At 50.1% G+C, this 22,530-nt stretch overlaps 1 protein-coding gene across 2 annotated transcripts in view; it reads left to right on the forward strand.

Moving 5' to 3' along the window:
- Slc29a3 (solute carrier family 29 member 3) overlaps nucleotides 1-18,285 on the forward strand; it is a 37,080-nt gene extending 18,795 nt beyond the window's left edge. The window contains exons 2-6 of one of the 2 annotated variants that reach the window (XM_070020514.1): nucleotides 2,081-2,208; nucleotides 2,584-2,666; nucleotides 8,588-8,814; nucleotides 13,086-13,248; nucleotides 14,106-18,285. In XM_070020514.1, the coding sequence (XP_069876615.1) occupies nucleotides 2,131-2,208; nucleotides 2,584-2,666; nucleotides 8,588-8,814; nucleotides 13,086-13,248; nucleotides 14,106-14,760 (1,206 nt within the window). In that variant the 5' untranslated portion in view covers nucleotides 2,081-2,130 and the 3' untranslated portion in view covers nucleotides 14,761-18,285. The remainder of the gene's footprint in view (nucleotides 1-2,080; nucleotides 2,209-2,583; nucleotides 2,667-8,587; nucleotides 8,815-13,085; nucleotides 13,249-14,105) is intronic. The other variant, XM_070020513.1, reaches the window with a different exon arrangement.
- Nucleotides 18,286-22,530: the final 4,245 nt, after the last annotated feature.

Below are 22,530 nucleotides of genomic sequence, written 5' to 3' on the forward strand. Positions count from 1 at the left end.
AGGCCCTGGGTTCAATTCCTCAGCACCACATAAGCAAAAAGAAAAAAGCCACAAGTGGCACTATGGCTTAAGTGGTAGAGTGCTAGCCTTGAGCTGAAGAACTGAGGGACAGCGCTCAGGCCCAGAGTTCAGGCCCTATGACCGGACCCCCCCCCAAAAAAAAAAATTCCATAGGATGCTCCTACCCAACCCTCATGGCCCCTGTCACTTCCCATTGGTACTGACAGAAGAGTGGCCTACTGCTGGGTCTGTGCTCCCTACCTTACACATTCTTTGTGAAGCAGAGCACTGGTCTCCATCAGCAGAGAAAAGGACAGGGAGTCCTTTTCAGTTGTCAATATTTAAAAAGCTTTCTAACTTTAAAGGACTGCCTCTGCTTGACTGTTAACAAACTGGAACATTCAGTTACCTGGAAAATCCCCATCCCTAAAATATTTAGGGAACCTGAGCCTGCTCTAGAAAATAAAAATTGATTTTCTATCCCACAGGTCTTGTCACCGAGTGTACAACCCCTGGAGGAAGGGAGCTGCCCAGGAGTCTGGGTCCAGGGAGTCCCAGCTCCCCTCTGCAGCCCTCACTTCCTGGTGGCTGGTCTCTGTCACTCTCTGGTGCCTCACGTGGGTCCAGCTACTGTATCAGGATGTAATTCACTGGCTGCCCCACAAGTCTAGGCTCTGCTGAGCCCATCAGGACAGGGACAATAAGGTGGCAGCTCAAAGGCTATTTCTAAGGCTCATGGTCGATGGACCGCACCAGCCATGATTATCATTTTAATTACCATGCCTTGGAGTCCTTACATTCAAGGTACAGATTTCAAAGAGCACAAAGCCCTCTTGGGCTCCAAAGGGACTGTGCCACAGACCAGCAGGGGCCCATAACCACAGCATTCTTTTTTTTTTTTTTTTAATATTATTTTATTTTATTTGAGAACATACTGTACAGAGGGGCTACAATTACATGGGCAGGATAATGCATACATTTCTTACCAAGCATTGCAGCCTCCTCCTTTGTTTACCCTTCACCTCCCTTCCCAGCCTCCCCCCTCCCCCCACCCAATTATACCCCCCTCCCCCCCCCACCGACATTGTAAAGCTGGTTTTGACATGACATTTTGTACTTCTCATTGTTGCAACAGGTCCACCTGAATCCTTAAACGACTTGTTTGCCCCCATCTCCTCCACATGTTATACTGACATCAAATATAGTGAAAGCGGGGGTTACACTGAACCACAGCATTCTTGCTTGCTCTAGCTAACAGATTTACCTAGAAAGGAGAATTCTGATGCTTCCAAGATCTGGCTATGGTCCCACCTCCTCTGGTACCTTCACTTGAGCCCACACTTGGTCCCCTTTTGTCAAGGACTCTTCCCACTATCCTTCCTAGAACTCCTTAGCACCTCATGATTTTCCTCCCCTTGGTTTGCTGTCTCATGGTGTTGGGAACTGTTAAAGACCTCCTGCTCTGTCTTGCTTCCATTAGGACATGATGCAGTCTTAGTGAACAGGAGGCATGTCTGACTCTTTACCAAGTCCTACGATTAGCAAGTGCTTGACATACATTCTTTGCACAGGTTATGCCTGTCCTGGAAATCTGTCCTAATTCATGCTATCTTTTTCTGGCTTTCCAGAGTGGAATACTCTTTGCGTATTTAAAGTTACATGATATAATTCACATAAAATTGATTGTATTTATTATTCAGTAAATATTCAATATGTATAAACTCAACACAGCTTAAAATTTATCGTTAGTCATGTGGGGTTCATGGTTTGACCCACAGTGACTAAAGCCAAGAGAGTCAACCCTTGCAGTACTGGGGATATGCGGGAGGACCTTGCCCATGCTAGACACGTGCTATACCAATGGAGCTCAATCCTGGCCCCTCCAGTGGACTAGGGGTTCGTGGTAATGAGAGGGCAGCACTGAGGTGCTGACAAACATGCCTGGTTCGCATGCTGAGACCTGAGCTTCAGGGTTATCAGACCATAATCAAGAATTCCTCATTAGAGTTCCAAACTGCTGCCTGCAAAATGCCCTTTGTCCTCATCCAGGCCACTCTAAAAGCCACTTTCCCCTAAGCAGCTTTTGCCTTCTGGAGAAGCTCTGCCAGAGGGAGTGAGTCTGGAGCCAGAATGGAACTCAGCATTCCTAGAAGCTCTGGCCTGGTCCTGAGTCACAGCAAAACAGAGGCAGTTTGCTGCATTGTGACGGTGAGCCAAGAGAAGGCTAATTGTACAAAGCTTTTCCCTTCCTTATACTCAGTTTGTGCAGTATTGGTGTACAGATACAGGAGGTGTGACTATGGGCCTCCCTAAGGACAGGAGCAATGTCAGATTCCTCCCTAGAACCCAGTGTGAGCACAGCTAACATCAGTTGCTGTTGCCTGAGTGACTGAGTAGGGGTTTGGAGTTAGAGGTGGGGTAGGCCAGGACATGTGAGCTGGGTTGGACTTAGCCAAGGCTCCTAGGTGTATCTGGGGACAGTGGGAGCAGCCGGCTCCTGAGATGCCCTGTGTTTACCCCGGGGTGGCCCCTTATCTCCACCCCTGAGTGACTGCAGCAGCCTCCCCACTCCTGTGCTTCCAGAACTATTTTGAGAGCTACCTGGCCATCGCCTGCACCGTGCCCTCCCTGCTGTGCCTCATGGCCAACTTCCTGCTTGTTAACAGGTAGGCTACCTTCCCCATTCTCTGACCTCCACCCTTGTCTCCTCCCTCCCCTTCCCTCTCATCTCTGACTGCTTTTTATTGTGCTTAGGTGACAGCCGCCCAAGTAAGAGTAGCTCAGCCTTGGCTTCACAGCTCATATGTGAGGTCAGGTGCCTGGGGTGCCAGGGCAGGAGCCAGAGGTTCTCCAGCCCTGCTTGGGGACATGTGATCAGCAGCTCGCAGGAGGTATGTGGGGACACATACCTCCCTTCAAGTTAAAAGAACATCGAGTTGACATGGCCTGTAGACACCCCTCTCACTTCCTGTACCCCTACTCCCATGATCCTCACCATCCTCAATTTGAGCTTAGGAAGGTAGTAGCTATAGCCCCTTTGCCTGCATTTTCCCAAAGCTTCCACAAAATGATAATGGTGGCTTCTCTTTGGCCTTCAATTGGGCAGAGCATCTTGAAACCTTAGATCACAGATGCACATCTGTTTTACTCATCTCTGACCAATTTGAGACAATTTCCAGTTCCATGGTTGAACATGTTTCTAAAGCAGATCTTGGCCTCAAGGTGTATGCTGTGCTCGATTAGTGATGTCTGCTTTGGGTATAGCGGAGAAAGGGCAGCATGAGTACATGAATGCTAAGTTTGAATACGTTTAGTAAATGTATCATGCTATAGGGCTGCAGTGATCCCTTCTGTATGTAATATATGCTCAAAGCATAATGGCTTAGAAGCAGGAGCAGTAATTAGATTCTCTCATGCGGGTGGGAAAGGCAGGTCGGTTATGTACCTCATGCAGGTGCAGTCAGAGCAGGTAGAGCTGGAAGCCATTCATTCCCTCTCATCTTTTGTCTTTCCTCCTCTTCCCTCACCTGTGGGCAACAGGGTAACAGGAGGTAACATTGTCACTGAAGAGCAATTGCTTCAAGAGAGCCAGGGAAATCCCTGGCAGATTTTGCAACTGGACCAGCCAAGTCACATTGTGTCACTTTAACCCCAATTGACAGGTCAGAGCCATTACCATGCCCACTCCATTTCCAGGGGACCTCCTCCCCCACCTCTCCATAGGAAGAGAGAATTTGCACCCCTTTGAAACTCAAGTACAATCTAGAAGAGACGAAAGAATTCAGACAGGCCTGCAGGCTTCATATCCCCAACAAATCATCTGGCCTCTGATCCCACCTTTGGCCCCCAGGACTATAGTTAGTGTCCTCCCAGGGGAGGCACAGCCTACTGAGAACCCATCCCCAGGAGGAGGAGGAAAGAGTGTTGCCAAGATCACCTGGGTATGTGACCATCACCACCAGCAGAGCAGTATCCTTGGAGGTATCTGGAAGGAAGGAGGAGAGCAAGGGCATGGCAGACAAGGTTTGAGGAGGAGAAGGGCAGCCACAATGTGAGGAAACACCAGCCATTTCTCCTCTGGGCTTCTTATGGATCTCCACTTGCTGATTGCCTCAGGGATGAGGTGTGGGTCCAGCTGTGATTGCCCAGGCTCTCATGAATGAACTCTCTTGCCCTTTGTAGCTCCCCATCTGAAGGGTACAAGGTGCAATGCCCCAGTTACCCACTTTCATGCCCATCAGGATATGTGGGGACCCTGAAGGGAGGAGTGACATCACCCTGTCTTTCAAATTGAAGGTGGGCGGAGACCCAGGGCCACGACAGGATGGCCCAGCTGTGTCTCCCCTGGTCTCTCCCTCAGTGGTCATGGAGGTCCAGCAGGCTGGAAGTCAGCCTAGGACTAAGGTTAGCAGCAGCACAAAGGCCCAGCCTCAGGGCCCAGTAGAATAAGCTCCAGTGAGACCCATCAGCATATCTGAGCAGCTGTCCTGCAGGTACGGCATGGTGGCACCTGTCAGCAGGAAGCTCTCTTGACTCTGCTTGAGGGTAGGAGAACAGCCAATGGAGGTGACCAGTCTAGGTCACCTGGCCATTCAGGGTGGAGTCAGGATTTGTTCCAGCTGGACCTCTGGACACCTGCTTCCCTGTCCCCGGCTTTATCCCTACCTCCATACTCCAGACTTCAGGCTACTGAGCAGGAAGGAGGCCTTGAGGAAGGGGCTGGTGGGGAGCTGGTCCACCAGCCAGGAGCCTGCCCTTGCCCTTGCCCTTGCCCAGGAGGACCGAGGGCCATGTTGGGAAACACTCCTACCCTCCACCTGTTTCCAGGCTGTGGGAAGATGTTTTGGGCTAAGCTGTTTTTTATTTCATGTGCGAAAATTGAAATGTCTCTTTTTCTGCCCCCTGGAGCACCCTGGCTTTCTCTGACTGGCTCATCTATAATCGCCAAGTGTTTTATTATGTTAAATCTGGAGTATCATAAATACTTATGAGGAGGATTTACATTTTGGAGACTTATGAAGAAATCAGTCCCCTGGGGTCCTAAGCCCTCACTGGCAAGTGAGGTAGGGACTAGCAGCCCTCCCTACGGATCTCCACAGTCCCCAACGTGGCCTGCCCTGGCATTGTGGGACATAGCTGGCATTGTGACCATGCTTTGTTCCCAAGTTGAAGAACTCTGACACCCAGCAGCACCTACCTGGCCTTTACTGTTCCCCAAAACATTATCATCCTGGGCTACTTTCCCTGCCAGGAATGAGAGGCAGAGTGGGGGTTAGTGTGGCTCATGATGCCCATGGGGTGAGTTTTGAAAAAGCCCCAGGTGGCTCCAAGGCCTGGAGCCTGCAGATGGAGGGCAGCTGGACCGAAGGAAATGGGCAAATGCTGAGGCCCCTGGGCAGCTGTGAGAATTATGGGGAGGGGCAAAGGCAGCCATGCTTTTGTGGTACAATTGGCATATACTCCCACATCCCACTCCTCCCTTCTTTACTGCCCTGAAACAGCCTGAATAAGATGTTCTCCAGTTTTCTGCAAAGCTACCTTCATGTTCAAGCAACGACAAGTTCCTGGGGAGGACATTTTAGCCCATCAGAATCCGATGGGAGTGTGGGACAATTTCCTGTCTCTGAGGGGGTGGAAAAGATGATGGAAGCTGGGAGATTTAGAACAGTGTGGAAATCCCCCACTCTTCTCTGCTGCCCTGCTAGTCATTTACACCCTGCTAGTCATTTTGGACATCCAGCCAGTATTTACCAGGTGCGTCTGTCTCCTTTTGAATTTCTTCAGATTTAGAATTGCCACTATTAGGAACCTTCATTTTATTTAGTCCAACTTCTTTTTTAAAATGAGACAGGGAAGTCAGTTGTTTGCCTAAGGTTATACAGTGAGTCCTGGCAGACTGTTGCTGGTTTATAACTTGGGTGTGATTGGGGCAGTCCAACTACCAAGAGAAGGTGGCCTTGTGTGACAGGGTTGAATGTGTAGGGTCACCCTGAATGTCAGGACTAAGGCTTAGCCATGAGCACCTAGTGTAGACTTACAATGGACAGTCTAACCTCCAGGCATCCATCTGTTCCACCTGATTTCCTCCACAACCCCATCCTGGCTGGAACCCCTTTAAGGCCTGGGCAGATATATCTTAGGTTGGGGCCTTATTAGCCATTATGATGTGAGGGTTCCCAGAAACAGATTCTGGGATGAGGGTTCAATGAGTAGCTAATTTGGGACTGAAGGTAGGAAAGAAGGGAAAGAAAGGGAGCCAGGGGAGAATGCTTGTCAACTCAGTCCCCACACAGTACCACTAGAGCTCAGTCTTGCCTAAATCTCAGGGAACCAGGGTAGAACACATACCTGAGAGGGAGGGAGGGAGCTGGGGGTGATGGGAGCATTGGATGAAGGCTGATCTTTCAAGGTGTTAACTGCCTGTCTCTTCCAGCCTGGTTCTGGACCAATGTACCCTAAAGTTTAGGTTTAGAGGGAGAGCATGTGGGCAGGATACCTGCTGTATCTCTGGGGAGTTTCTGTGTTGTTCCCTAAAACTCTGATGGACCTCTTTGTGTTCATGGGTTCAAAAACACAAAAAGATTTACTCATTCTTTAATGGGAAGTTTGAGTCAGAGTTCCCTTCAGGCATTATTGGATGTAGGAGATCTTTGCATTATCCCTGGCTCTGTGGGTCCTTGCAAGACTCCATTTCATGTGCAGTTTTGCCCCACACAGCTGACAAGGTGACAGCAGCCTAGACATCCACCAGCATTCGCAGATCAGTGCCACGGTAGACTGATGTGCCTGTGTGCAGATCCCTGACCCAGTCCCAATGGGAAAGGACATCCAGCCAAGTCTTGTATCCATTGTTTGAGGCTGGTCTGGTGCGGGCTATGAAACCAGCCATCTCCCTAGACCAGCTTGGCATGGAGGAGCATTCTCAGGTGGGATATGGGGACAGGTAGATAAACACCACAGCCTCTTTGACCTCACTCTGAGGATCAAGTCCTGGACTTGTAGCAACGTCAGCAAACTGGACTCTCACTGGAGTGCTTAATGACACAGCACCTCTTGCTGCTCTGCCCTGGGTCCCACATCCACAGTTCTGCACAGTAATTGTTCATTGCTTGTTTGTGGTCCAAGGGCAGCTTCATAGAAACACACGGTGGCAGATTAAACTACCCTTGGTTCAGCACTTCTGGCTTTCTGTCCCAGCTCCCCACTGACACCCTGTGACCTTAAACTATCCCTTTACATCCTTAGCTTCAATCTGCAAAGCAGACTTGGTCCCTGCGAGATTTTTCTCCAAAGACCAGAAGACTAGCTAGCCTTGGGCTAAGAACATACCTTGAAAATGCCCTTTCTTCCTCTCCCCCTTCCCACCTATTTACTACATAGGCCTCTATTTTTTTCTACCTTTCAAGTTTGTCTTTTTTTCTTTTTTTTAAATTAAAAATCTGTGTATATCTAATATGATCTCTCCTCTCTCTCTCTCTCTCTCTCTCTCTCTCTCATGCACACACACGCATGCGTGCGCGCGCACACACACACACACACACACACACACACTAGCTACAAGCAAAATGAACTAAAGATCATTCTAGTTTAAAGCGTAGTCTAATTGATGGCTTACATAGCCTTGACTTGGTGTTCTCTCTCCTGGATTAAGCAGTACTCTTTCTCTGACTGCTCCTTTCTCTGAGGTCTTCCCAGGGCAGGCAGGGGTTAGGCAGGCAGAATGCAGTAGATGCTCGGTGAAGGGTGGTGGTGCTGGCATGTGGGACCCTGGACTTAGTCTGCACTAATTTGGCCTCAGCAGCCCTCAACCCAGCTGAAATCTCCTGGGAGTTTCCCAGACCTATCCCTTTCTGTGCCATGCAGACTCCTTTGTCCCTTGGGTGGAAGTAGGGCATCATTCTAAGACAGCTTGGAGTTGGGCCTCCTGGGGTCTCAGCTGAGTGACCTTGAACAAGCTCCTTCCCCTCTGATCTCAGCTCCTTCTGTGTACCAGGGATAGGGAAGAATAGCTACCTTTCAGAGCTGGTATGGGAAATGAGTGGTAGCATTTAGAAGAACACCTGTCTTGAATTCGGGACTGTGTGATGATTCCCCCCTCCTCCATCTCTCACTGCTGAGTTTCAGGTACGGAAGCCCAGAGCTGATTACTCAGTTTGGACACTAGACAAAGCTAGCACTGTGATAGGAGGGGTTGGGGCTTGCATGGCATCCAATCCTTGAGCTTCATAGCAAAGGAAACAAGCAGCAATGTCTACTAGTGTCTGCCCTAAGCTGGGGCCTGCTGTCCGTAATGCACAGGTCACTTTCCTGGAGCCTCACCTTCCCTCCCCCCTCCCCCACACCCTTGAAGTGGATCTATTCCTCCAGTGTGACCTGGACAGAAGCAAAAGCCAGGATACCCGAGTCATCTGAGACCACAGGACTGGTGATGAGGAAGCCAGGATTCAACCAGCCCCCCCCCCTCCCCCCACAGCAGAGCAGGCAGTCTCCCCATGGAGCTTGCCCACCCACTTCCCCCAGACAGCTCCCCATCTGACCCTATGGAAGCCTGTGAGATTTCTAACTGGTTCTGGGATTCTCACCTCAGGGCTCCAGTCCATGTCCGTGTCCTGACCTCGCTGACCATCATGCTGGCTGTCTTCATGGTGATGATTGCACTAGTAAAGGTGGATACTTCCTCCTGGACCCGAGGCTTCTTCACTGTCACCATTGTCAGCGTGGTCATCGTCAGCAGCTCTTCCACCATCTTCAGCAGCAGCATCTTTGGTCTGACAGGCTTTTTCCCCATGAGGAATTCCCAGGCAATGATATCAGGTAAGGGCCAAGCTCCGGCCTCAGCCTCGGGAGGCTGGCCAGAGGCTGGCCATGGGAGGGACCAGAGGTGAGCATGGTGACCCCTCTAGAAAAGGAGATAGTGTATATCTAATCCCTGTTGTTGCAGAACAAACAGCCCAGACTCAGAGTCATTTAACTTATTTACAAAATAAATAAGGAGTTGGCAGGGACAGCTTGACTGGGGCTGAGGGAACACCTTGAAGGTGGTACCCAGGGAGCCTGAAGGAGCCACTTCCAAGATGACTGCCAGTGGCTTTGGCTTCTTTCCACATGGGCCTCACCATGGCTTCTAGGGCTGCCCTGTGGCATGGTGCCAGGTCACATCCCAAAAGGCCCAGCAGAGCTGTATTTTGACATAGCCATGAAAGCCACATAGGGCCACTGCCATGTAGCTGTTAGCTCGCCTGGCTCAAGACACAGACCCACATGTATCAGTGGGTATGTAGAAGTAGAAGTCGTTTGAAGAGGGCAAATGGAGGGGAGACAGTTAGGACATTTGTAGAAACCTGAGTCTGCTATCAAATGTCATTTCTTTTTTCTTTTTTTTCTTTTTTTTTTTTGTCGGTTGTGGAACCTGAACTCTGGGCCTGGGTGCTGTCCCTGAGCTCTTCAGCTCAAGGCTAGCACTCTACCACTTGAGCCACAGCGCCACTTCCAGTTTCTTCTTCTTATGTGGGGCTGAGGAATCATACCCAGGGCCTCATGCATGCAAGGCAAGCACTCCACCACTGAGCCATCTTCCCAGCCCTCAAATGTCATTTCTGAAACTAGTTTTCCTTTCCTTCCTCTCTTCCCTTCCTTATTTGCCCTCTTCCTTTCCCTTTCCCTTCTTGTTCATTTTCCTCCCTTTCTTCTCTTTCTAGTTTGTGAAGGACTTGCTCTGTGTGGGCCTCAAAGATGAACAAGACTGTCTTCTCAAATCCATAGTCTAGTGAATAAATTTGTGCTCACCTGGACAGCGGCACCCCGTGGGCTTACTCAGACCTGACCTAGCCTGACTTCTCTAACAGGAATTGTGTTGTTTGGGTTTTTGGCAGCATTGAAGTCTGAACTCAGGACCTTGCACTTGCTAGGCAAGTGTTCTGCCACTAAGCCATGCCCACAGCCATTCTAGCAGAATTTTTGATGCCCATTATCAGGATCTTGGCTCTTTTTTCTCACTCAGATACCCCCATGAAGTAAATTGAGCAGACTGAGTTAGTGTCCCTGTGATACCCAGAGAATACCCTGCAGCAAGCCTGAAGGCTCTGCTGCTCTGTGTACACACACACACACACACACACACACACACACACACACACACACACACACACACACACACACACACACACACACACACACACACACACACACACACACACACACACACACACACACACACACACACACACACACACACACACCCTCCCTTGTGCAGAGGAATGCTTTAAACATATGCCAACCTGAGAAGCATTGCACAAAGGAGCTGCAGTGGGTATGAGTTAATCATGCTAGTAGTATGTGGCAGGGATGACAAGTACCTTGACAAGCAGATAGCCCCTCCCTACTCTGTGCCAGTGCCAGACATCACTAATAGATCTCTATCTTTCCTCTTGAGCCTTTAAATCCCTCTCCTGCCAGCACTTGAGGCAATTACTCTCTTTGGATCAGAGCGTAGATGTGAGCTTGTCTCTTTGCCATTTTTTTCTTTGCCATTTTTGATATAGGATTAGGCTGCTAGCTCTATCCTAGGAAAGCCTTGGGCCTAAAATAAAATAAAAACGAACTTGTTGCTAAGCTTTCTGAGTACCGTCAGCCTGCCCCAACAATGGTTCAAGAAAGGCAGGTCTGGGCAGAGGAAATGGCTGCCAGACCTTAACCCTTCCTCTGACCTTGGCCTCAGAAGGATTTTCTCCCTCCTTGGTTCCCTTAATCTACCAGGATTTTTCAGTACAGCTCCAGCCTTGCTGGTCACCTCTCCAGGATCTGGTGGCCCACATATGCCATTCGTGTTAACACGTGGTCCTTCCCATCCAGCTTCTAGCTACAGATCTCTAGGGAAGTAGTTTTCTGGGAATTTCTCAGAAAGTCCACATAAACGCACCTCTCTTTCCCCTGGTCCCTCTGTGTGTGACCCCCATGAGCACCCAGCAACCTGTACCATCTGAAGTGTTTCAGCTTCCCATAGGCCCTGCCCCCCCCCACACCCCCTTCTTTTTGTCAGAGGAGCCCATCTGTGAATTCTGCACGCATCTTGTCAGCATCTGAAGAACAATTCATTTGTTTGGTACTGGTGTTTTCTTAACCCCTCATTTGCATGTATTTCCATAACTGATGAGATAAACATAGGGAGTCATGAAGGATGAGCTCCCGGAGGCCTGGTTTGTGGTTGACGATAATATTGTAAAGTCTCTACAACTTGGAGGGAGAAGGGAAACATAGGAGGGGAAAGTAAGATCTCCTCCTCAGGGCAGATGCCTAAAGTCTTCCCAAATATAACCCCACTGCTCACAGAACGTCTGGGGGATTATAGCTTCTCAGAAGTGAGGATCCTCTTGGCGGAGGGTTTACCTGTTGTTAATGCTTTGATGTAAGAAGGACAGAAATAACCAAATACCTAAGTGGGAATCAGAGCGGGTTTATTTAGTACATAGCACTTCTCAGCATCAGGCCCTGTTCTACATGAAATAATCCTTTGAATCTTTACAATGGCCCTAAAGGTGGTGGCTCTTCTTAACACCTCCATTTAATAGATGAGCAGATGGAAGCACAGAGAGGCTAAGGGACTTGCCAAAGATCACACAGCTAGCAGTAGGAAAGCTGTGATTGAAGGTTCTGAGCATGCTAGTGGAATATATGTTGGGAAAGGTGGGGGAAGGAATCATCTCTGGGGGCAGATGCTTCTTGCAAAGCCATGGCGATGCTGGGTGCTCTGGGCATGGGAGGAGCAGGGTTGGGCCTCACACAGTAGACAGGGGCCTCATGGGTTGCCATCCCCTCTCTGCCCCAAAGGAAAGTACTACCTGCCGATGACCAAGTAACTCTGTCTTCAGGGGCCAGTTTATGCCCTGTGGCTTGCAATCAGCCTCTCAGATGCTCTGAAGCATTGACCTTCTGCAGCCCAGCACATTTACCAGGCCCTGGGTACCTTCCCTCTCCTACTGTTTCCTGCTCACTATACTCTCTTGGGATGGATAGTACAATAGTCAGCCCCATTTTCCAGGGAAACAGAGGCAGGGGAGAGAGTAAATGGCCTACTCTGCATTACAGCAGGATTCCCAAGTCTCTGGCTCTTGGCCAGTACTGAGTAACATCTCATTAGTGTGAAAGTTTAAAGAAAGGGAAGACAGCCCTGCCTCCCAGGAGCAACCAAACACCAGTGTGGTGGGCAGTCCCCATCATCTGGTCCTTTTTGGAGATCAGCTCCTTCAGTCTTCAAAGCAGCAGTAGTGCCAGGTGGGGTTTTTTTTCCCATTTCACGCATGAGCAAACTGGCCCAGAGAAGTCAGGTTAGCCTTCAAGGTCACAGAGAGAGAGAGAGGGCAGGGGGAGCATGAAGCAATGTCAAGATCAGATGTGCATCCATTTGTCTCCTAGAGCAGGGATGGGTAGGTTCTAGGTGCAGTGAAAGGATGGTGACAACATTCACATGATCACATGTCAGAACCCATGGCAGGGACAGCATTTGTATGTTGTTGGCAGGTTGCAGACTTTGTGTGTGTGAGAGAGAGAGAGAGAGTCTACATGTGTGGGTAGTGCATGTTCACTCCTATGTGGAGTACAGGGAAGTTCCATGAGTTCATGGTAGGTTCAGGAATTGTGGTTAGGAAGGATGTCCTCAGATGGGATAGCCTTGGAGGCAGTGGGCTAACCCAAGCCAGGAAAGCACCCTGAGCTAGTAGATGGTTTGTGGCAGTGGCAGAGAAAAGGGGATCCGAGCTACTGAGATTTCTGGCCCTGAGTCTAAAATTTGGGATTCTGCTAGTAGGGCAGTAAAGATGGAGACCAGAGTCCTAGGAAGCCAGGACCAGAGCAGATAGGTAAGGCCTCCTTGGAGACAGAAGTGCGTGGGTAGAGGACATGGAACAACCACTCCACCTGGAACTCTAGAACTTGGCCTTCAGATCTCCTGCCCCATGCCTACCTGGTCTCAGGATGTCTGCCTGTAACTCTGGGCATTTTCACACAGGGGCTTGTTTGGGTGTGAGTAGAGGGGCCATGCACCAATTCGTGCCACCCTGACCATCTCTGTGTACCTTCTGCCACCACAGGAGGAGCCATGGGAGGGGCCCTTAGCGCCGTGGCCTTGATGGTGGACCTGGCAGTGTCCAGAGATGTGCAGGAGAGTGCCGTGGCCTTCTTCCTCATTGCAGCCATCTTCCTCGGGCTCTGCATGGGGCTCTACCTGCTGTTACCCCGGCTGGAGTATGCCAGGTGAGAGGGCATCCCACCCCACCTGCCCCTCCGGCTTCATTTGACAACAGTGACAGATGGCTGGTGTCTACTTGCTCTGTTCCTCATCTAATTAGATCAGCAGTCCCTGTTTTTGTCTGTCCCTTCCCCCAGTGCAAGCTCCGAGAGGACAGAAACTTGTGGAAGGTCCTGCTTTATTCCAGTCCTACTGCAGAGCCCAGCTCAGCAGTTGCTTGGTCAGTCAGTGGTGGCTAGGAAGAAGCAGCAGTCTGCAAGTTTGGGGAAGGTTGGAAAGCAGGCAGCAGAAGTGAGACTCAAGCAACAACAGATCCCAGTCACTGAATGCACCCTGTTTCTGTGCAGGCTCAGCCTAGCTGGTGGGGGTGGGGGAGGGACTTGTCTTAGTCAGTGCTTGCACACCCTTGTTCCTGTGGGGTTGCTATGAATTTTTACTCCGTTACACAAATTAGAAAACCAGTCATCCAATCCCCAGTGCCCCAGGATGTGAACAGAACTCCCCAACTCTGCTTTTCACTTCTCCAGCTCTGTGGACTGCTTGCCAGTCTCCAGGACCCATCGAGTCTATCCTTCATTTTCTTCTGCTCCCAGACTACCTTCTTGCAAGATTACTCACTTCAGAGCCTTTGACTTATTAAGTGTGGGCAGGAGGGCTGTCTCCACTTTACAAGCGAGGACACTGAGACTAAGCAAAGGCCAGGTGGCTGACCTACTTGGACCCTCTGTGGCTTGTACTTTGTATGCTGCTCTGAGCACCTGCCACAGCTAGGTACACTGCAGGCTCCCACTTTGTATACTTGGAAGCCCCACATGACCCATACCACCGTGGCCCTCTGACCACATTGCTCTTCCTGCCACAGGTACTACATGAGGCCAGCGCATCCAGTCCACATTTATTCTGGTGAGGAGGAGCTACCACAGGATTCCCCCAGTTCCCCCTTGCTTCTCCCCAGATCCCAAGAGTCCCACACACCGCCCCTGCGGCCCATCCTGAAGAAGACTGCTGGCCTGGGCTTCTGCATCATCTATACCTTCTTCATCAGCAGTCTCATCTTCCCTGCCATCTCCACCAATATTGAGTCCCTGCACAAGGCTTCCGGCTCACCATGGACCACCAAGTTCTTCGTGCCCCTCACCGTCTTCCTCCTGTACAACTTTGCTGACCTTTGTGGCCGGCAGATCACTGCCTGGATCCAGGTGCCAGGCCCCAAGAGCAAAGTGCTCCCGGGGCTGGTTTTCCTGCGCACCTGCCTCGTCCCCCTCTTTATGCTGTGCAACTATCAGCCCCGCACCCACCTGACCACCATGCTCTTCCAGTCTGATGTCTACCCCATGCTCTTCACCTGCCTCCTGGGGCTCAGCCACGGCTACCTCAGCACTCTTGCTCTCATCTATGGGCCCAAGATTGTGCCCCGGGAGCTAGCTGAAGCCACTGGGGTGGTGATGTCCTTCTACCCTATAGCAGGCCTGGCTCTAGGCACCTCCTGCTCAGCTGTGCTGGAGCACCTCATCTAGGAGGAGCAGCCAGAGCATCGGTGCTGCACATAGCTTTGGGCTGCTGGTGGCCCAAAGCTGGTGGCCAGGGTCTTGAATGGCAGGGAAAAGGGGGCTCATGTTTCTCTTGATGTAGAGAACAGAGCCCATCGGGGTTTCCTTGGTTCTAGGGCCCTGGGGAACAATGCCCTTGCCAGTTCTGTGCAAGGAGAGACATTTCAGATACCTGCACACACTACTGGAGCATTTGAAGAGGGCTGTAAAGCGAAGTGTTGCCCTCAGAGCTAATGAATGGCATCTATTGGTTTGTGAAGGCCAGAACCTGGTGGTAGCGCTCTGTACTCTCCAGCCTTGCCTCTTCCAGGCCACAGCAAGATGAAAGGGAATTGGTCATCCTTTTCTACTCTGAAGGAGTCCCCTGGATTTGAGGTCCAGTCCAGTGGCCAGTCCCTCAGCCCCAGCACCCAAGTCTGCACTAATCCCTGTGCTCTGTGGGTGAAAGTCCAGAATGAAGGACCAGAGAGACAGGCTTCCTGAACTCTTGGCCTCAGCGTGGCTCCAGAGATTTCCCTGGGCAAGGACTGAGCAAGGCAGACCTGAGTTTTCAGACGTGGATTGTGGGCTTCATGGTTGATCTAGACCTTTGGATAGGGGGCATGGTAGATAATGGGTATTGAACAGGAACCCTGTTAATGTTTGTCAGTCAGGACCTCAGCAGGAAGCAGCATCTTAACATTGGATAACTTGGGGATATTTGGGAGTTTGCTGGTTTGCAATAGAGTTGAGCCCATGGCCTCATGCATGCTAGGCAAGCATTCTACCAGTGAGCTATAGGTCTAGCCCCTAATTTGAGGAGATTTTAAGAGAAGATGTAGGAACCCCAAGGGTTATACACACTACCCAAGAGCCCTAATGCTCTTCCACCCTGCACCTACAGGGAAGAGGAGAGTGAGTCCTTCTAGAACCTAGATCTTTAAACTTGCCTAGATGAAGAGGGGCTATATCCAGCTGTGATGCCCTCTGCCTTTTCCTCTTCTTCCTCCTCCTGTTCCTTCTCCTCTCCCTCTTCCTCCTCCTCTTCCTCTTCCTCTTACACTTCTTCCTCTTTCTCATCCTCTGGGCCTCTGGGGACAGACAACTCCCAGGCCTCATCGCCCAGTTGCAATGCCTGACCCCAGGTTCCTTTAGGTGCCTGGAAAGCTCTGGCAAGGCTGACCATCACAGGGAGAGGGTGGCTTGGGGATGGGCAAGAGCGGGGGAGAGGGAAACAAGCAGAGCAGTTTGTCCTGGGAAGTTTCAACCACCCCAAGATCTGTGGGGAGCTATGCTCTGCAGGATGATGTGCAGCCTCCCAGGGACTCTGATTAGTGGGGAAGCAACGCTGGTAATCCACCCTATGGTAGTAGTTTACTCCCTGCTGTCCGCTTCATACTCCTCCCTCTCCAAGGCTGGAGAATTGATACCCTTGAGAGGTTTTCTAAATTCAGCACCTCCAAACCAAGCTCCCCCTGCCCCAGGAGCTGCCACCTCCCTGTGTGGCTCCCCCTTCCCCGGTGTAATGCTGTGGGTGATTTGGGGCAGGGGTCTGGCTGGTGACATCCTGGCTGCAGTGATATAGAAATAGCCAGCATAGCTGAGAGGGAATGGGGTCGTGGGGGTCCCACGTGCTCTGTTGATGGGTAGCTTTCAAAGAAGAAGGGCAGTGTTTGCATTAGAGAAATGGCTTGAGGTCAGCTTGGAGTGAGGGGAAAGGAGGAGAGGGACCACCTGCCCTTCCTCCTGGGGGAGAAAAACCAGGGTGACTGGCAAGCAGGAACTGGTAGCAGCTGCTACTCACCTAAGTGGGTGTATTTCAGGACTTGGTCTTGGGTATGACTGGTACAGTCATGCCCAGGAAAGGAGAAAGGGAAGTGAAAATGTACATCCAGGCTATGGGTAGACAGGGTGGGCCTCAGGATCCTTCTTCCCCTCCCCTACCTCAAACCTTTCACTGTGAGCAGCAACTCAGGTTTGATTGTTCTGTGTCTTAAGTTTCTTGTGACCAGGTGAGCAGAGCTTGTTCCCAGAATATGGCCTCCAGCTCAAGTGATCTGTGAATCCAGCCAGCCCAGACACTTGAGAAGGTGGACAGCTTGCTGAAGGGAAGGGGATTTTCCTGTGTGGGAGGCTGTGAAGTTCCCTTTGTCTTAAGTTTTCTGTTTTCATCCCAAATGTTACATTTCATATATCTCCAGACCATGCACATTCCACTTCCTTCTTTTATTCAGTAAAGAAAGGCAGAGGTAAACCAAGAGCTGTGGCTCACACTTGTAATTCCAGCTACTCCAAGCAAAAAGTTATGGAACCCTTTCTCAAAAACAAACCATTTGTGGTAGTCACAGCTGTAATCCCAGCCACTCAGGAAGTGAAGCAGAAGGATCTCAGTCTAAGTGCTTACCTGGGCAGATGTGTAAGGCTTTTTTCTAAAAAGTAACCTAAAGGAAAAGGGTTGGGAGATATGGCTAAAATGGAAGAGCATCTGCCTAGCAAGCATATAGCCCTGAATTTAAAACCCAATACCTTAAAACAAACAAAAGTCCGCATTAGTGGGCTCTTCAGCTGGTGGATGACAAGCTCTTCTAAGAGGAGACATGAGCAGACTTGAATAAAGGCCCCTCATGCAGGCTGCCCAGGCCAGGGTACATGGGACCAACCAATCAGCTCAGAGTGTGGTAGGAGGAGCCTAGGGCTCTGCCCAGCTTTGGACTCAGTAAAGGAGGTTTCGTTCTTAGGAGAGGCTGGGGCTAGTCTTGGAGCCAAAAACCTCTACTCCAGGAGAGCTCATCTACCCTGCTGCCCAATTCCTGGTCCAGGATTGCCCTGGAGATCAGTGCTTTGCCTATATAAATTCTGTACATGAACCCAGGTTGGCTCAGAGAGCCTCAGAGGCACCCATAGGCTTACCCTGTCTCCATCATGAACGCAGGCACAAGCACAGAAGCTGCAGGCTTTAGAGGCACTTGAAGCAGCAACACTTATAAACACACACAATAAGGTAGAGAGTTTGGCCATGTAGGCATCAGTGCTCTCCAGTCCTAGGCAGGAAGCCACAGTGGGCCCCACCCCCCCACCCCATCCTGACAGAAGATGGCCACACCTCCTATTTCTGATAGACAATACCTAGAGCTGAAGGCCCTCAGACCACTACCTCCAACCCCTGACTCTTGATGGAACCATATTAGGCCCCTGTAAGCCAAGCTGAAGCTGAGTTCTGTAGGGGCCAAGAGATTGGAATGACAATCTCAGAAAAGTTCCCAGAATGCTGGGACTGGAGCCCTGGAAAGATCCAACCGTCTAGGCAATACAGAGGGTCAAATGACTACCCTATGTGTTGAAAATGAGAGTCCATGTTAATGTTGGAATGTTCATTGCTTCCCTCCAGCTTCCTAAGATAAGATCAATTATCACTTGTATGCAAATGGTGCCTCATGTTGTAACCCTAGCCTTCCCACATATCTTTATTCCCCTCCCTCTGTTCTAAACTCAATAAAAACCCTTGTTAATGAGGTCCTGGCATCCAACAGCTGGAATTGATTCATGTCCCCTGGTCCCCCCAAAACCTCAGTTCTTTGGCTGATTGGCTGATTGTGACACCGGCAAACACCAGACCTGAGATGACCAGAAGATTCTCCCAGACTGAGCATGCTCTGTGCTGCTCCTATTTTGAAAAGAGCCCCCCCCCCATACGTTCCCCACTTGCATCTCCCCAGTAGTGTCACTGCCCAAGCCCAGCCCACTCCCTGCAGTTCAACCAAGACATAATGTTCTAGTGCTCCTGGATTTCATATGTCATTCTTACTTCTAAGAACCTTACACAGGCCTTCATCTGAAGGCCTTGGGTGGAATAAGTGGTTCCTAGGGTCCCTGGGGCCATGTGTGGCAGTATATGTGACTCTGTCCCTTGCAGATGGTACTCATGTCCACGGGCAGCACTTGAGAGCCAGTCTGCCTTGTATTGAACCTGCCTTGTCTCTTGTTCATCAGAGAGTGACTTCGGGTAAGACTTAAGTTTTCTATGTCTCAGCATCCTAGTGTATATAAGGCAGTGCCTGTCCTAGAGTTCTGGTGATGACAAGGGAGTTGATCCATGGGGGCTGGAGGACCACTCATCTTCCTCATGTGGGGAGGGAGTAGGACAGGGGGGTTCTTGGTACTGTTCTGGTAAGGAGAGATAGAGACCTACCCAGTGGGCAGCCTCTGCCTATGAGTGCAGTACGTCCTGCTGACTGGCAGGTGGAAGAGATTGTGGCAGAATAGAATCTGCCCGCTGCTTCCAGAGGTGGAAGGCTACCCTTTATGGAATCTGTGATGTGAACCAGATCCACTCAGTTTCCATCCAGGTCATGGGATGCAGTAATGGCTTTGGGCTTGAGTCAGAGACCACACCTCTCAGTACACCTGGAACATCAGCCTGTAGCATCTCTTCTGTGGCCTTGTGGAAGACCCCTGTTTCATCTGATGCCTGGAGAACGCAGAGAACCACTGCCACTTGAAGCCGAGGGAGCATGGAGTGATGTGTCAGCTGCATTGCAGCCTCTGTCATCCCTCACTCTAGAGGAGCCCCACCTGAGATTAAGGCATGCAGCTCTCAGTGGTAGAGCTAGGCTTTGACCCAGCTTGCACACTCCTGAATCCAGCTCCTGGGTGTTCTGTACAGCAGATACAGTGGCTCATCAGATCCTGGGAAGTACTTGGAGGATCGCAGAGGCCTGAACTTGCCCTTCCACAGGATGGGTGTGAACTGGCAGTTCACCCTGCTATCAAGTTCCCAGGAGGTGCTGATGCTGCCAGTCTAAAGGCACCACCTCAAGAACCATTGTGCTCCTGAAGACAAATGAGGCACTGGCAGGAGCTTGCCCCTGGCCCAGAGTGAGAGCAGAGAGCAGGAGCTTCATCTGTTCTTGTTCCGGCTCAGGCCTCAGGGCTAGACCATTTTTAAAGGAGCCATTGCATTTCAGACCCTCATTCAACCCTCCATAAACATGGCTGCAGTCAGGTGGCCTCTGCATCTTAAGTGCCAGGTGTGTCCTCTCCACTGATGCCCACCAAGACTGCTATGCAGAGGCTTCCTGCCCAGTTGCATCCTTTCCACCTGCTCTCTTCAGCTGAGGCACACCATCATAAATATTCAGGAGGGAGATGGGAGGGGTGAGAAAGCAGAGGGCAGAAGGGCAAGTGTGAGATGGGGAGCTGTGTCTCTCACCCCTGCCAGGATTTCCTGGAGTTGTAGGGGGAGTGGGGAGGGGGTGGAGAGCCACCTCCTGCCAGGAGAGACTCACGCCTCCTACCTGCTCCCCTGAGCTCATTAGCACCAGAGGTGATGTTCACTGGTCTTCATTCTTGCTGAGTTTGTTGAGACTCAAAACAGGAAATGTGCCATTACCAAACAGCAAGGCTTTTTGAAACAGAAACTGGATTGACTGCATTTTCTAATAATGTTTTGTGAGCTAAGAATGGAGAAGTCTGGTCTTCCTTTGTCAAAGTTGTCCTTTCAAAGAGGGTTGTACAGGCTTGCTTTCTGTCCAGAAAGCTCCCAGGGAGGGAGGGGGAAGGAAGGAGTCAGTTGCCAAAATATACTAAGCCTGTTGAGGCCATACCAGCTGCCCCCTGGCCTGTTGGGAGGATGTGAGCAAGGGAAAAAGAAATTTCTCTTTTCTTGCTTTATGCTGCTCCAGGGCCTCAGGCTCTGTCCCATTGGGTAAGGCCCAACTGACTAGCTTCTTATAACTAGGAGAATCAGGATGCAGGGCTTACAGTTAGGGAGCTCTGGATAAGTTGCTGGCCTTGCTGAGTCTCTGTATTTTAGGAGTATTTATTCATTTTGCATACCTCAAAATTCTGATCACATCGGTGTCTTATTAACTGCAAAGAGCTTATAAGATATCATCTCTTCTTATGATTACATAGTCCTTAAATCCTTGTGAGCCCCTGAACAAGGAGTCGTAGGAACTTGGAGCTCATAGCCCCTCCACCTACTGGAACTTGCTGTAGGTATTGAGCATATCAGAGTTGTTTGACAGATGTGCTGAGGGCCAAGCCGGGCCATTTCCTAACTCCATGCCCCCACAGGCAGCCTTCATGCCACACTACTAGGCACTGGAGGAGGGGCTGCCTGCCTTTGGAAGGGGTTGGAACAACCCATATGTGTGCCTGGGAGACCTCTCTGGATCTGCAACTAAGAAGAACTCTGAGAGTCAGTGAGTGTGGACTTGAGCCAAGCTTCCAGCTCATTACAAAGGTCTGTGTGCCGAGGTGGAAGGAGGCTTATAAGTGCTACTGGGCTAACAGCTGGCATATGGAGACATGTGGCATAAGCACTTTTATTTGTACTCTTGTCCTAGGTCCTTACTAGAAGCTTGAGAATGGCCTGCTTGGAGCCAAGCAGACCTCTTTTCCTCTTGATCTGTGCCTCCATCTCTGCTGTCCTGAATAGTCACAGCCATGTCTCACTAGGAAATGTAGTCAGGGTCAGTGGAAACTAGTAGAGATTTCAGCAGCTCCTTTTCTTCTCTCACAAATTTCTCACCCTCTTAGGGACATGTGGGACAGACCATGGCAGGGACAGAATGTTTTTTTTTTTTTTGCTTCTTAGTGCTACTGTGATGCTTTACAGCAAGGGATAGTGTTACATCCTGCAGCCATGTGGAATTAGATGATGCTGAAAAGAGCCATGAGTTCTATCTTGGTGTCTCTTGCTCCCATAAAGCAAGTCTGGTAGTCAGGGAACAACTGCACACAGAGATGCTGCCTATCTCTGCCCTGCCTCTGCCCTGGAAGGGAGCAGACCCTTTGCTGGGAAGGGAGAAAGTCAGTGGGTGAAAGGGGGAATCATTGGTGACCTCACCCTCCCAAGTCATGGTCCTTCTGGGTAGAAGCTAGATCTCCTATCTCTTCCTTGGTTTGATGCATGTAAGCAGTCTCCAGTGCCCTTCCTACTCATGCCCCAATACTCTGACACAGAAGTGGAGTTACAGGCCTCTGTAAATTAAGCTTCCTTCACTCCACAACGTCAGACAGGTACAGTTGTTCCATAGTTGCTTTCTGTGAACCTAGGAAGGCACAGTAGAGGTGGTAACCATCAAATTTTTCTGACTTCCTTACTGTGATGGAGATGGCGCTGACATGAGGGACCTCAGCTGCTAGTGACTTCCAGCATCATACGCTGTATTAAACACAATCTCAGCACATGGACATTATTCCCATGTTGGTTCTTCCAGTCTGTTTATACACTGGGGTAATCTTAATGCTTGACAAATTTATTTGCCCTTTTAAACAAGAAATCAGAACTCAAATCAAGGTCTTGCCTGCTTGAAAGCAGTGTGTAATTTTTAGTTGTTGTTTTGTGCTGGTCCTGGGGCTTGAACTCAGAGGTTGGGTGCTGTTCCTGAGCATAAGGTCTGTGCTCTACCACTTGAGCCATAGCTCTACTTCCAGCTTTTTAGTGGTTAATTGCAGTCTTTCAGACTTTCCTGGATTGGCTTTGAATCACATTCCTTAGATCCCAGCCTCCTTAGCGCTAGAATTATAGGTGTGAGCTACTGTGAAAGTGATGTTTTTATATTTCTTTCTAAGGTATTTTCTAGTTATGGCAGGTGCTCCACTGAAGTAATAATATACAGGTTTTATTAAAAAGTAAGTACAGCAACTGAATTTTAAAATATTCGGTTAAGAAATACAAGTGGCACCAGGTGTGGTGATGCATGCCTGTAATTCCAGCACTTGGAAGACAGAGGCAGGAGAATCTGAATTCCA

The sequence above is a fragment of the Dipodomys merriami genome, unplaced genomic scaffold (assembly GCF_024711535.1).
Source record: "Dipodomys merriami isolate MVZ:Mamm:240054 unplaced genomic scaffold, mDipMer1.0.p SCAF_14, whole genome shotgun sequence".
In the NCBI taxonomy this organism is placed as follows: domain Eukaryota; kingdom Metazoa; phylum Chordata; class Mammalia; order Rodentia; family Heteromyidae; genus Dipodomys; species Dipodomys merriami.